The sequence below is a fragment of the Sciurus vulgaris genome (assembly GCF_902686455.1).
Source record: "Sciurus vulgaris genome assembly, chromosome: 7".
NCBI classification, from domain to species: Eukaryota; Metazoa; Chordata; class Mammalia; order Rodentia; family Sciuridae; genus Sciurus; species Sciurus vulgaris.
Window position 1 is genome coordinate 17116952 of NC_136467.1, and position 16378 is coordinate 17133329.

The following is a 16378-nucleotide window of genomic DNA, read 5'->3' on the forward strand; positions in this document are numbered from 1 at the left end:
CAAGCCCCAAGGCAAGGTGAGAGCCAAGGAGGATCCTATAAAAATCTCTGTCTGGGATGATGCTGGCTCAGTCCAGAGTCATGGTAAGACAGAATTCTTGAATACTTTGAAGGTTAGTGCTGACAGGATTTGCTGTCAAAATAGATGCAAAATGTGAAAGGAATCAAGGATGTTTTACAAGGTTTCTGTTCACATCACTACAAAAATTAAATTGCCAGTAACTAAAATGGGACTGGGCAAAGGCAGAGCAAGGTGGGGGAAGGTCAGAAGCTGTTTTAAGACACAGAAATGCCTAGTCAATGTTCCAGTGAGGATATGAAATAAGTAGTTAAATAAACTGGCTTGGAACTCAGTGAAGAAATCTAGAGTTACCAATTTGGGAGTCACAGGTACATAATGCTATTTAAAGTATATGGGTTTAATGAGATCACCTAAGTACAGAAAAAGAGAAGGGGTGTAGGAATTAATCTGTGAGGCTGTGGTATCACTGGGAACAAAGAAATGGAAGAGTAAAGAGGTGAGAGGTCCAAGATAAGGGACAAACAGCAAAGAATAAAAAAAAATTCGGAATCCTAGAGTAGTATCCTAGAAACCAAAGGAACAAAGCATTTATTTCATAGAAAAGAGAGTGACCTACTGTGTCATAAGCTGCTGATCTACAGATCAAGAGAGGTGAGAGCTGGACAGATGTTGGCCGGCTGTAGAGCAACAACATCTATCACAGATGACCTCCACAGTAGTTCTGGTTGACTACAGTGGGAAAATTCCTGACTAGTAGATTCAAGAAAGAACAGGAAGAGAAAAATTTTGGAGATGGCACTTTTAAGCAACACTTTCTTTTCACATCTGAGTTAAATATGAATAGGTTTGTTGGCAGAATTTTTGCTATCCAGTTAAATGAAAATGTCTACTTGATAATTTCTTTTGTCAAATTATCTTCATAAAAATTTTTCTACTCATTAAAGCATTATCAACTACCCAAATATTAGAAGCTTGCTGTTATGACAGAAAGGGAGAAGAAGAAAGACGACTCTGGGGAAAGGAAAGGAGTAAACACCAGTACAAGAAATAATAGTATATTGAAATTCATGTATTGAAACTAAAAAGAGAAAAGAAAAAATGATTCCAGTCAGTCACAGATACAGGGAAAATATAAGTTTGAACACAATTTCTAGTGTAATCAATCACCCGTGGACCTCCAAAACACACACACACTGCACACAAACACCTAGGTTCTTCAAGCTGAGGCTCTAATTGAGCAAGTTTAGACTGAGCTCTGGGCATTTTCTTTATTTTTCAGAATCTTTATAATTGATTAGGAAATTTCAAAGTACCACTGCTCAGATTAGAGAATCACTGGTATATAACTGCTTAAAACAAAATAAGAAGAAAAAGGAAAAAAAAAAAAAAAAAAAAAAAGCCCAAATAATCAGGCCTCTCTAAGGGTAACTCAGTAATAGTATATTAGAAATTTTTAAAAGGACGAGTGGTGCGAGGGGTAGCAGGGGCTGCACGCTGCATGGAGGTGATGTCATAGTGTTTTCCAACCCAGTTAATACACAGAACAATTCACTGAGGATACGAAGATGACTACGACATGTCTTCTTGCTTTAAGACTCTTAGCTAATCTATACACTTGCATTGACATTCAAAAAAACAAATATGTAATCTCCACTTTCTTATCTGAATGAATTTACATTTCCTACTGAAAATTAAGTAGCTTAAGGGGTTATATAAAATATAAGACAGATACTGTCTACTTGAATAAATATAGGAATAATTTAATTTTATCTCAATATAAACTAGTCTATTTCAGAAAAGGATAAACAAGACAGATTTAAAACTAAACATTCTTATTCACAATTCCAAGTAAGAAATAATTAACTGACATTTAGGGAGACTTAAAGAGGTAAATATCAGGAACAAGATTCAATTTTACTTTGAGTTAAATTATTCTAGGACTCTGTAGCAATTTAGACTTTAATAGAACATAAGAATTAAAATGTCCTATCAATAAAATGAAGAAAATTCTTTCTTCTTCAAGTCAAAGAAGGTGGGATCAATTTATTTCTTATTAAAAAGTATATTTGTTTTTTATTAAATATGTATTTTTTAATTGTAGGTAAACACAATACCTTTATTTTATTTTTATGTGGTGCTGGAGATTGAAACCAGAGCCTCATGCATTCTAGGCAAGCTCCTCTACCATTGAGCCACAATCCCAGGCCCTTTATGGGTTTTTACTTGCATAAATTTAAAGGGAAGTCAGAATTAGTACAGGTACAAGAACTGAAAAGAAAGTGTTATGGACACTGATAAATAAATAATCTTCAAGTTATTCTGAAGAGCTGATAATACTATCAAACTTCAAGTTAAATGATAATAAAATTGAAATTTACATGAATGCTTTCAAATGTTAAGATTAGCTGGGGCACCATTTAAAAGATGAAGTAATGCTAATGCCCATTTCTGCTGTGAAATCGAATATACAATAATAAGCCCAGCATGAGAAATCATCCCTCCTTTCATTAACATTACCTTGTGTGTAGGCAGCATCATCAGATCCCATACTCAATTTCCGTGCTTCACTTATTCTATCCACATGTGCTAAGGTAGGGTCCGTGAGGTGCTGAATATTCTCTGTTTCTACATAATGATCAGGATGATTTAGAAGATTTGTAAGTTCAAAGGTAGGGGACACCACCCCTGGTGAAACTGCAGGGGGTTTATTGGGAGAAACTGTAATTTTGAAAGTATATTTGGTATTGGGTTGGGTGACCACCACTCGAGGAGAAGTTGCAGAGTTACTGCCTATTGCTCGACTTTTGGGAGGGTGGTGATGAATGAAGGCAGGACCCATGCTCACTTGCCCAGACATATTCCTGGAGGCAGCAGATGCCCCAGAGTTTGTGGATATGAAGAGTGTGGGCTGATTCCGCATGCCCTGTTCATCTCCTGTGGTGGCATTAGCTGAAATATAGACCTTAGGTTGACTACGGGAGATCATCTCATCAGTATTTGGGGGACTGGCAGCTATGTAAACAGTGGGCTGATTTCTATTTAAGGTCTGGCTGTTGACCGAAGAGGAACTGCTGGAGGTTCGAGGTCCAGAAGAACGCAATTTTGAAGAACTGTTTCTTTGTGGGGGTTCAAGTTTGATTTCAATCTGGTTTTTTCGAGGTCCTGTTGAAATATTCTGAATGTTGTATTGGCTATGGGTAGAAGACTGTGAGCTACCAGATGAATGAATTGTTGGTGGTTGTGGAGTAGTAGGTGAACTGATGGGCATATAGACATGAGAGGTCTGGTGGCCTTGCTGATTTGGCTGTTGGGCTGAGGTATGTGGCAGAGGATTAGATGCAGAATAAGTAGTCCAGGGAACAGGCTGTGAAGGCTGATAGACTTGTTGAGGGTTCATGGGATTAAACTGAGATACCCAGCCAGAATGCTGCTGCGTCTGTCGAGTTGTACCACTGGTTGTTGTAATGTAAGGCCTAATATAGATAGAATTTCCCTGTGGACTGTTAAGTACAGGTGGAGGTACACCATGTATGTGCAAAGATGTAGGAGTATTACGACCAGTCTGGATATTTGGGGCTAAAGTTACCATAATGGGATTAAATCTGGGAGTCTGTTGAGAAAGGTTAGATGTTCCTTTGCTGCCTAAGTGAAATCCAAGATGTGGTGCTGAATTTGAAGTACCAGATGTACTGGACATTCCAAAAACATTAAAGCCTTGAGGAACTTGAGCTGGTGCTGTCTGCGGCTCCTGCTGAAACAGTTCATTACTGGACTGACCACCTTGAAGTTGTCCATCACTAATGCTGTGTGCTAGAGTCCTGCTTCCATTCATTCTATTTCCTTCTCTTCCATGGTGGTAAACATTTTGTGACTGCAAGTCCAAGTTGAGAGAAGTCATGTGATTGCGTAGACCAGAAATTCCAGAATCATCTGAAAAATTCAAGTCTCCTTCACCATAAAGATACCTTGTACTCTCCTGAGAGAGAACTGCACAGCAGGCATCCAGGTTATTATTATTCTATAAAACAAAATAAAAACAGCTTGATGTTAACAATTAGAAGTAATAAGACTGTCATCACCATAAAAATATTCTGATTAACAAGTTAATGGCTAAAACAATTTTAACATATATTTAGACCTTTTTAAGAATTATTTTTATACAAATGGCTGAATTAAAAATTCTCACTAATGTAATGGAAAAACAATAAATAAAAGTGAATCAAATCATAGTTTTAGAAGCTACTTGGTATGGATTCACGGAAACACAATAAAACTGTAATCTAATTAAAAATACTATTTTAATGTCAAATAAAATATTCAATGTAAGTCTGTAACACTGTATATTTTTTGAAAAGTTAAATGATATAAATTTATTAAGTGTTTGCACATTAAAGTGCAACATAAATCTTTTAAACTGATGATCCTTTAACAAGTTAATTCACAGAATTTAAATTTTAAAAGTTCTAAAATTCATACCAGTCATTTCAATTCCTCTCATGCTTTCTCTCACTTTTTGTAAAATACCTGTCTACATATGAAAAATTAAGCACCATAAAAATCTATTCCATAGAAACAACAAAACAAAACAAATAGGCTTTTTTTAAAGACTCCTCAAAAGAAAATGACTTACAGTCATAAATCATCCATAAAAATATTTACCATATGCATAGCACTGTCTTGAGTCTGTGGAAGACTCAATGACAAAACTGAGTTTTTCTCCTAGAAGAGTATACAACTCAATCAGGAAGACAAACCATAGATTTTTGAAAAGAGTAACATTGTTAATATGAATAAGTATGTGCCATATTAATACTATAGTTTAACACAAATTAAAATTGTAGACTATTTTAAGAAAGGATGGGAATAAGAGGGAAGTATGGCCTGATGGATTCCATAGGATATGTAGAACTGGATTAGGGGGAAAAAAAAAAAAGAATTCTTGGTGAAGAGAATGGCATGTATAATGGAGGACATAAATCTAAGAGTTATTAAAAGTATGTTCCAACAAAGTGACTGGAACAGAGCTGGCTGGAATTAAAGGTTCATATTGGAAATTTTGTGAAATGAATGGTTGGAAAAGCAAACTGGGATTCAACAATGAAGGATATTTGAAAAACGAGTCACATTAGAGATTGACTTTTATTAAAAACAACGGGGAGAGCTACTGAATGAAGATGAAAAGAAAACTGAAGACATAAAGGGTTAATTCTGTTGATATTCAAGATGAAAGGAAATGAAGACAGAATAATGAGTGTCTGATGTTGGAAATGAATCACTGAAGACTAGCCAATACAACTTGGACATAAGAGAAAAAAAATTCAAAGAGGACTAGATTAGGAGCCTAAGACAAAGCAGACAGTTTTAGACCTAAAGAAAAGAACAAACTTAAAACATGTATAAGCAGTTTGATATGAGATAAAAATCACACAAGAAAGAACTGGATTACAAAGGCATTTTGAAATCTTCTTAAGAAACACGACAGTCCATACTGTGTGAACAGGTAGAATGAAAAAGTGGGCACTAGTCAACCTTCCCCCGCCACCTAAAACCAACGATTTAAATCTCTCATACTACAAAAATTATTTTAAGTCTTGAATTGATATATACTAGTTTTCCAAATAAAACTGAAAAATTGATCACAATTTTAATCATCTGATTATTATAATAAGACTTGAATTAATGTGCCTAACAGGTTTTTTTGCTAACTTTATTGCCCTTTCTAGTATATTCTTATTAAGCCAAAGCTGAGACACAGAAACTTTGTCTTTCCTTTACCTCCTCTCAGTCATCATTCCCATTAGAATGAATATGCCAATAAAATAAAATGTATATTCCTACCAAATCCAAGTTCACTCCCTTTGTGAATGTTTTTCATACTCGTATTTATAAAGGTTTTTGCTTTAGTTCTCTTGAGCTTTCAAAAATCCTTAATTCTTTTTAATTAATAATTATTATATGTCCATATTAAAAAGCAATACTCATTAGATTACCCAGCTCTACCATAATTCATGTGACCTTGTATTACTTATCCTCTAGAGAAATCAATTACTTGGTAGAGTCTTACGCTGTCAGCTTGATCCAGCTAATGATTATTAGCAGCTGTTGATAATCACTGTTTAGAAATATTTCATTAGGGGTTGTAAAATGGTATTGGTAATATCCCAATTATAAAATGCACACTTTATTTATTAGCAGCAATTCTCCTTGAAAACTTACTTTTTAAAAACTGGTTACTCTTTCTTTGTACTGAAAAGGCTGGATGAAGATTCTTTCTCTCTATTTTTCAGAATAACTTTTAAAGTTGGTACCCTAGAAATCTCCAAAGGTGACTAATATCTATTTTTAGTACTACTAAAAACTCCTATTGCTTCAATATTTTGTTTTGATTGTGGCCATTACACTGCATCTTTAGCAGAACAACTCTGTACATACAGTATGAACCCAGTAGTTTTTCAGTTTACTTGCTTTCCGACAGAACAAGATCATGTCTTACTTCAGACCTGGACTCAGTTACTTCTCAAAGAAGCCCTGATTAATTTTAGTGGGAAACTGCAGAGGACTCTCTTTAAATGTATCAAAATGGGGTGAGGAGAATATGAGTTTTTAAAAGATTGAGAATCAAGCCAGGAGTGATGGTGCACCCCTCTAATCCCAGGGACTCAGGAGGCTGAGACAGGAGGAGGATCACAAGTTTGAGGCCAGCCTCAGCAATTTAGTGAGATTCTAAGCAACTTAGCAAGACCCTGTCTCAAAATAAAAAGGGCTAGGTGTAGCTCAGCACCCAGTACACAGGTAGAGTGCCCCTGGGTTCAATCCCCTAGAACAAACAAACAAAAAGAATAAGAATCATTGTTCTTTCATACACAGCCATAAATTTACATTTTCTTCAAGACTACCAAAAAAGTCTGAATCATATTTCCAGTTTCCTTTTCATTTTTTCCCTAAACTCCTGAATGGGCAAAATTAATAGTATCAAAGTACACCCTATAATTAATCTTCTCCAACACTGATTCATTTACTCCTTCAACATTTATGGAACATTCATTAGGCAGGTAAGAAGGACTACAACTGCTGATCTCAATTCATGTGTAAACAAATAAACAGGATACAGAAATGGTGGGGATCAGGAATATGCGACTATGGGTGGAGGTCATCTGAGAGGTCTTCAACTAGGGAAATAACAAATAGTAAGGTTTAACATATACTGAATGAAAAGTACTTAATGAATTATTTTGGAGAAAAATCCAGCAATTTTAAGCTTAAAGGTTTAATTCTCATATTAGCAGAATTAAAAATTTGTAAAAATTCAGTTAAAAAGGGAACAAAGAGTTAATTATGTAATATTTCCATACATATTCTAAGTTAAGTTTTAATTATTAAATGAAAAGGCAAATTGAAAAACTACAAGTTATACCTGCTGGTAATATACCTATATCAGAGAATCTTCAACACACACACACAAAAACAATGTGAGTAGTTTCAAAAGAGGACTCTGAGCAATAAATAAAATCATTTAACAAGGAGAGGCCTAACGGCATAATCCTCTCCTTAAGAAGTTCTGAACCAGGACACTATAAGGAGGATTGCTCAAGAGAAAGGACAGAAGTACACCCAGCAGAAAGGGACAGCAGCTCCCAAAAGATAGGCTGTCACCAAACAAGAGGTGTTTATATTACGTTCAGAGGTAACCCATTTGCCTCTACAGTGGAACAGTATTTTCCTATATGTGGAAGACCTGCAACCTAGCTGTACCCAGAGGGACACTTCTCATGCCACTTTTGTCACAGTTCTTGTTGTATTAGCTAAAAAGCAAATTACCTGGATGCCCAGAAAGATCATCGACTCACTTTAAAAAGTATGATCTGTCTCACAAATAAGTTGCAAGCAAAACAGACTACACTTTAGTCCTCATTCTCACTAGTTGGAGAGCATGCCAAGTAGGGGAGTATGCTTTGGAGAAACTTTTGGGTACCCAAAGGAAATCTAAATAATATTTTGTAACTGTTAGTAAAGTTGAATACTTAATTATTTTTTAAAAATAGGTTCAATTTACATAGATCAAAATAATAAAAAAAGATATGTTGAGAAGTCTTAGTTCTAACTCTATCCCCATCTGGTCTGCCCTTTTTATCCTCTATTGTTAACCATCTTTTTATTAATTTTGTTTTTAATCCAGTATTTCTGCAATCAAGGGCAAATATATATTATGTGTATATTTACACCCTATTCAAGGTCATCTTGTTTTCTTAGTATGTCCTGAAGATCATATTCAAGAGTATATTAGAGATCATCTTTGTATTTTTGAAAATATTTTAATTCTACACAAAATTCTGTTATACTCTCAGTTAATGTATAAACTATTACTGAGCTGTGGAAGTGTTCTAGATGGTTCTTTCAATATCAAGATTAAGAAATTTTGAAGAATCTACAGCATTTTTCTATTTTTCATTGACTTAATGGACACTCAATGTAAATTTTACTACAAAATTCTATTTTATTTGAAAAATTATGGACAGAGACTTGGGTTCTGGGGGGAGATGATCTTTCCCCACTAACTCTGTTCCTTTCTCATACCTTTGTTAACTTCTAACTTCATTCTTATTACTACTTCTCCCCTTTTTTTACTTTCATGTTCTATACTGGCACATGTAAACTATGGATTCATTCACTAAATATTTATCAAGACTTCTTCTATTATTACTCCTTGTAGTATTGGCACACTAACATGAGCACTCATTATGCATCAGGTATCCTACTAGTTGCTCTGCCTGCATTATCATAGTTAATTCTTTTTTTGTTTTTTTTTTTGGTACTGGGGATTGAACCCAGGGGTGCTTAACCACTAAGCTACATCCCCAGTCCCTTTTATATTTTATTTAGAGACAGAGTCTCACTGAGTTGCTTACAGCCTCACTAAGTTGCTGAGAATGGATTTGAATTCACGATCCTCCTGCCCTTGGCCTCCTGAGACACTGGGATTACAGGAGTGTGCCATTGCACATAGTCTATCATATTTAATTCTATGTGAAATTTTTTATTCTCATTGTACAGCTGAGGAAAAGAAGATGAGAAAATGAGGGTCAAAGAGGTTAATTAAATTACTGCTAATAACTTCCAAACTTGAACTCAGGTCTGTTTACTACCAAAACATATGCTCTTAACCATTATACTCTACAAAAAGTCAGATGAATTTGGAAAATTCCATGTCTCAGAATGACCACAGCATAGAGTATGGGAAGGAAGAAATGATAAGACATCAGGCTGTGGAAAAAGCCAAGATTTCGAATCCAGCATGCCCAGACAAGATAAAGGCAATTCATTCTGAAGGGCATGGAGAGCAATCAAAAAGTTTTAAGCAGGTAACACATGACAAAAATCTGCATTTAGAAAGACACTTAGGCAGACGTAAGACAATGGACTGGAGAGACCAAAAAGTGGGTTAGCCTAAGGGCAGGTACACCAACTAAAAGTACAGATAAAAGGTGATAAAGGGATGAACAAAAGTTACCAGGTATAGATTTAATAAAAATTTCATTCAATTTCAATCTTTAAAATAATTTGTCATTTGTAATATGTCTGACTGAGCCCCAAATACTTTTTTTTCCCCCCATTTTTGGTACTGGGGATTGAATTCAGGGGCACCTGACCACTGAGCCACATCCCCAGTCCTGTTTTGTATTTTATTTTGAGACAGGGTCTCACTGAGTTGCTTAGCACCTCACTTTTGCTGAGGCTGTCTTTGAACTCGCAATCCTCCTGCCTCAGCTTCCCAAGTGGCTGGGATTACAGGCGTGCACCTAGCTCCCAAACACTTTTTCATAGAAAGATTTCTAGTTTATTCAAATGGGAAGGCATACTATCACTAAGTATTCATAATTATGGATTTCTAAAATTATGTATACTAAGGATACTACAATTATTATATTAATTGGAAAACATAAACTAAATTAAAAATATAAAAATAAACTTTTTTCTTTAGAACTGAGAACTTGTCAAGTCAAACTTGGGTCATTTTACAGTAAGGAAACAGAGGTACAAAGAGGGCCTTGACCAATATGCATGGAATGTTCAAGTTCATAGCTACTTAAAATGGGAACATAATTAGTGCTTTACGTTCAGAATTCATTTCATTCTTGAATCTACTCTATGAGATGGGTAGTATCCATATTACAGATGGGGGACAGAGAACCCCATGTTGGTAAAGGCCACATGACTCACACCAAAGTTCATTTCTTTTCATCACAGCATAATAACTTAAAAGAGCTTTTTTCTAATGTTTATAAAACAACAGATTTGTATTAATAAATTCAGAAATCATTGAACACTGACCTGTAACATGCACCTGGACACAACGACTTCAGGTACTTCAGGGAATTTTTGTCGCAGGTCATGTAAAACCTGAAAATCAATTTGGTGGCTTCCTTGGGCCATTCGTATATTGCCTGATCAGGACTATCTGCACAGTAGGCAATTCTAGGCCTTAGTGGAATTAGTACTCATCTCTTCTGTCCAAGCATTTTCTGTGAAAGAAAGAAAAAAAAATTTTAATGAGAATTGAGTATAGAATGAATATTGTGTGGATTTAAAATTTCAGTACAAATGGGTGTGTGCCTTAGCATCTACCAATATAAATGATAAAAATGTTATTTTGGCCTACAAAGTTTAACATATAGTTATACTGTCTTTTAAGTATAATTCCTGATGGCAAAGTTTTATACTATTTAATTCTTTCATATTTGTATGCTCTATAATGGCTCTGGCAAAAAGCATTCTATAAGAAATTACTGTCAGGATTGTCTTCCCTCAGTTTTAAAAGAAGAGAATGAAAAGCTTTACTGGTTTTTTTCTTAATGATTACAGAGGATAGTCTGAGATAAGAAATCTCATTTTTTCTATTTAAAGTTCTTAAAGAAAACATGAAAAAATTTAGTTCTCTAAGACTTGCACACTTTCTCTAAAGCTTAATAATCTATATCCAATATACTTGATATTTTGGTTTTATTTTTCAAATATACTTAAATGTGTAATCAACTGATTCTCAGAAACTCAGTAATATTTTACTCCCTCTGTGTCTATCAAATTGGTATTAAAAAATACTAAGGCTGGGCCTCAACCATAGAGGTTCTGATTTAATTGGTTAGGGAGCAACTGGAGCATATGGATTTTCATAAGTTCCCTGGGTGATTTTCATCTACGGCCAAAGTTAAGAACTACCCCCTTATTTTTATTCCTAATGTAAACCATGATTAATTTTGAAAACCTCTTTGGGACATAAACAGGATATAAGTATATTAAACCTAAATAAAATATTAAAATATTTAAAACCATACCACTGGATTAAAACTTAAAATAGACTTCATTTTAGGATAAATTTAACAAGATACGATCTATTAAAACTCATTTCTTATTTGTAGTATTTCTCTTTTATTTTCATTAGCAAGTCTCAATTTTAGGAATGTAAGAACAAGGTCTCTTGTTCATTACTGTGTACCTAGCACTTTATAGTCTTCATCATAATAGAGTAAAAGAATTTGAGTCCTCAACAGAATAAAAACTTATTTATCAATTATGCACAGTAAGCCCCTTAATTATTATTATTTGATTACATTTTACTTAATTTTTTAAACTGATGTGACTTCAGTTTAGTTACATCTCAAAGGTAAAATCACTGCCAATCCAAGTTATTTGCATTACACATTTTCCAAAAGCATGTCTACATAAAAAACACACAAGCATACACAATTTTGGCACTCAAAGTAGTGTTTCTACAAATAGGCTGCAGAAGAAAAGAGAAATACTGAAAATTGGTAAATGATATTTAAAAATAACTTAAGGGGTAATAAACATGCTCATCTTAAGAAAGTCTCCTCTGATATCCCTCTAACTACCAGGCTATTTCTCTGTCCCTCCCTAATTTTAGGATAAAACTCCTAGGAAGAGTTATTTATACTTAAAAGGTCTTCATTCCTTCCTCCTAATCTCTTATTTAGGCCTACCCCAATTAGGCTTACAGGCCACAAAATAAGTTCTCACTCCTCACTGTGAACTATTTCCTCATTCTCTGAACAATTTCTTCATTTGGATTCTGAGATATGTACTATTCTGGCTTCCTTCTACCCACAGGTGACTTCTTTTCAGTTTTCTTTGCCAGTTCCTTCCTTTTCTGGTCTTCTGAAGGTTGGTGGGTTAATGGAGTTCAGATATAGGGTTTCTTTGCAACAACACCTACATTCCTCTCCAAGGTAATTTCATTCAAAAAAACTTGTTCAAATAGCACTGACATACTGAAGCTTGGCAATCAAGCCCATCCTAACCTCTTCCTTGTTCTCCAGCATATCCAATTGCTTCTCTGACATTTCCTTTAAACTCATTTCAAACTTCATATGTCCAAAAATTCAACTTTTAATCCACCTCCATCCAAACCACCCTTTCCCAATCTTTTCCACTCTGTCATTCATCCATTTGGTCCTTCTCTTATCCCACATTTAATCTACTATCAAGTCTTGTTGACTTTATCTACAAAGTATTTTGAATCTGACTACTTTTCCTACTAGTTACTGCCCTTCCCGTCATCATAATTCACCTAGATTACTCCTGCAAGTCTCTCCACCGTCATTCTTTGCTTTGGTGCTCTCCTTTCTCCCAGTCTTCTTCTAGTAAGCAGAGTAATCTTTGTGCAAAGTAAATGAGAGCAATCACACCCTGCTAAAGTCTGATTTTACAAGGCCTCTGAATAATTACCAACTCTCTAACTTCATCTACCACTTTTCTTATTCCTTCAGTTCCTAATGGTCTTCTGGTAAATTCTCAAAGCAGCCAATCAAATTCCTCCCCTTGGGCTTTTGGACTTTTGGCTCTTTCTGCCTGAAACGTTCTTTCCTTGCATGGCTCCCTCTCTTAAACTCATTAAGATCTCTGATAAAATGTCACTTCCTCAGAGGCTGCTTTTCCCTGATCAATCTTTCTATCTAAAATAATACCACATCTCTGCCCATGTCCCCCACACCACATTCTCACAGTTTTTTCTTTACTTATCAATATTTCACATATATTTGATCCATCATATATCTATCCCTAAAACTTCTCCATAGGATCAAGGCCTTTAAAGTTTACTGCTATATCTCTAGTTCATTCCTGTTATACAAAAGATGAAATATTCATGGGATGAAATAAAGGTTTTACTATAGGTCCTTTAATACTATAGTTTCTAATACAGATTTCAAATGAAATTTGGAGAAAATAATTATTTATACACAACTTTAGGGAGAGGCAAATAAATCCTCAGTCTAAATGAGGAACACCTTTACTTAAAAGAGGAACTGTATAAACAAATTACGACTTATTAAGACATTTTTACAAAGCTCTTACCATACTTTCTTGTTTTTCTAATACTACTGAGTACACACAACAAGAAAATTACTCAAATATACAACTGTATTTTATGTATACTTCCACCTATGACTCAATAGATTCTACTGAACCAACTCAAGAAATAATATCTACAAACATTAGAAAGTATTAAAAAACTACTTTAAAAAGTATAAAAACAACTACTTTAAGGCAGAAATATAAATAGAAAAAGGAAAACAAGAATGTGGAAGAACAACAGGATGATGACCTTCCATTTAAAAAATGCTTTTTTCCAGAAAGTAAGAATCCAATTGATTTGAGTAGCTAAAACCCAGATAGAAGAGCCACAGTCTTTATCTGATTGATGAACTAAAGGGCAGACTTTGAAATGACCAAAAAGACTTGCTGAGAGCCTAGTGAGTACATCATGTAGAGGAGAACCAGAGAGAAGAAGCCTCAAATTGTGTGTACACACCCCGTACATACATTTGATCTCTATACATATGTGAGACAGTCCAAGCAGCCAGGTTAAGGTTAAAATAACCTATCTGAGATTCTAGTTTGTAGTGTGAGTTCAGTCTAATTAAATGCCCACTAAAAACAAACCAAACATCAATATCCTTTGGAGGAACATAAAAGAACCTGGAATTTCTACATGTCACTCATATTCTAAATACAATCTAAAACTGTTGCACATAAGAAAGAGGAAAAAAAAATGATGCATGCCCAAGAGAAAAGGCAACCAATAAGTTCAAGGTGATTCAGTTCCTAGAACTGACTAAAGAATTTTAAAGCAATTCTTTTAACTACACTCATGGATGTAAGAGCAAATATGCTTGTTGGACTCAGTAAAGAGAAGGAGGAAGAGGGAGGAGGAAGGAAGGAGAAGAGAGAAGAACCACCACCAAATGGAAATAAGATATCTGAAATGAAAAAGTCACTGGATGGATTTAGCAGATTGGAAATGACAGAAGAGTCAGTGACTGAAGGCAAAGCAATCTGAAGGATGGAGATTTTAATCAAAATTTGGGTAATAATGATATTATTATTTAAGATTGGGACTAACATCATCTATGTATTTACTCTTACACATTTAAGGCGTGTTCAGTCTGTGCACCTGCTGTGCTGGAGATACAAGTATTAGAGTCAATGTTCCTGCCCTACAGACCACAGCAATTCCTGGATTAAAGTTTGATATAAACATAAATTTATAATTTAGGTAACTATTTTAACTTGCCGTCCACCTCCTTCTGCTACCAGATTTACTGCCTGCCATCTTTCTTTTTGCTATCCCAGTCTTGGTTTTCATCTCTTGCACATCATTCAAGATCAGATTGGAAGGTAGCATGGTGCCATTAGGAAAAATTACAAAAAACAGAGAATAATAAAAACAGATGAGGCTCAAATATAGAGGGAATTAAAATTAGGGGTTTTAGCTGGGTGCAGTGGTACATAACTGCAGTCCCAGCTACTTGGAAGGCTGAGATAGGAGGATCCTAAGTTTGAGGCCTGTCTCTGACACGTCTCAAACTAAATAAAAAAGCGTTGGGTATGTAGCTAAGTAGTAAGTAAAGTGCTTGCCTAGCAGACACAAGGCTTTGAGTTCAATCCAGTACAGCAAAAAAAACAAACAAAAAACCTGGAGGGGAGTTTATTTTAAGAATAATGGGAAACCACTGAAATATTCAAAGCTCAGAGGCAAGGAGAATAACATGGCTATAGTACTGAGAAAAGAGCCAATGCATGTAAGAAAACCAGTAACAAAACTCTGCTATAGTCTACCCTGGAAAAGGTAACAGTTTATACTGCAGAGATGGCAATGGAGGCTGGGTAAAAAGAATAAAAATTTAAGGGATATTCAGGAAGTAAACATTTATAGGGCTGGGGGGTGTAGCTCACTGGTAGTGCTTGCCTAGCATAAGTAAGACCCTGGGTTCAATCCCTAGCATGGGAAAAAAAAGTTTTTGAGCTTGGCGATGAATTAGATATTAGGGTGAAGGAGGAGTGTCAAGGTTGATTTCTGATTTGCTCAACTAGGTAGTTATTCCATCTATGAACTATAGAAAAACAGAAAAGTCCAAGAGTACAAAGAGGAGAATTACAGGTTTGCTTTTCAACACGTGGAATCTCAGGCTACCTTTAAAACATCCAGAGAAAGTTGCCTTACAGGGTGTTGGGAAATGAAGGTCTGGAGCTCAGGAGAGGTTTTGAGTTAAGCATACAAATTTGAGAGGCAGTTTTGGTGCTGGCATTAATAAAAACCTGAGTGTAAAAGAAACAACTCTACCACATTCTATAATTTAAGAATGCATGAAGAGATATATTCTTGGTTGTATTATGCTTAAAACATTATACAGTCACTAGTAATTTTTTCATAAAGGCCAATATTCCTTCCATCCCCACAAACTTTAAGATGTATGAATACTGATTTTAATATCTGAATAATGTATTGTTCAAGAAATATTTTAACATGACATTATCCCTTAATGAAAACTTTGAATAAAAATTTAAAGCAGAAACACAAATAATTTAAAAAGCCATTTAGCGCTGTAAGGTGCACTTATCAAGAAAACCTGTAGATTCCCTGCCTCAAATCTTTCTACACAATTCCTATTCTGCAAAGGTAACCATTGAGTTACTTCTGAAATTTCTACATAAAATGATCATAGAATTACTTTTTAAATTTTCAACTTTACACATTATCTATGAATTTCTTAGGAAAATAAAGATTAGTTTTAACTACCTTACCTCACATACCTCTCTACCTCTGCACTCTTCTGCCTACTTACTTCACAAGTTTTGTGTGATTAGTATTCAGCACTTATATTACTTTTTTTTCTGCAAATATTGTTAGCCAAGTCATTTCTCAGTCTATATACCTCCAAGGTCCTTTCCCAAATTAGCATTTGGGGAAGAAAAGTACATTCTTAGTGAAAAACTTAAAAAAAACAAACAAAAAAATTAAAAATAAAAAAAAATCCTGTAGAATATTAATCAAATGTAGCCT

The 16378-nt window shown here is 34.8% G+C and overlaps 1 protein-coding gene across 5 annotated transcripts in view; it reads right to left on the reverse strand.

The window, feature by feature from the left end:
* TAB2 (TGF-beta activated kinase 1 (MAP3K7) binding protein 2) overlaps window positions 1-16378 on the reverse strand; it is a 72973-nt gene that overhangs the window by 23650 nt on the left and 32945 nt on the right. For all 5 annotated transcript variants that reach the window (XM_079146855.1, XM_079146857.1, XM_079146856.1 and 2 more), the window contains 2 exons: window positions 10351-10541; window positions 2539-4039 (listed from right to left, as the gene is read on the reverse strand). In XM_079146855.1, the coding sequence (XP_079002981.1) occupies window positions 2539-4039; window positions 10351-10452 (1603 nt within the window). In that variant the 5' untranslated portion in view covers window positions 10453-10541. The remainder of the gene's footprint in view (window positions 1-2538; window positions 4040-10350; window positions 10542-16378) is intronic.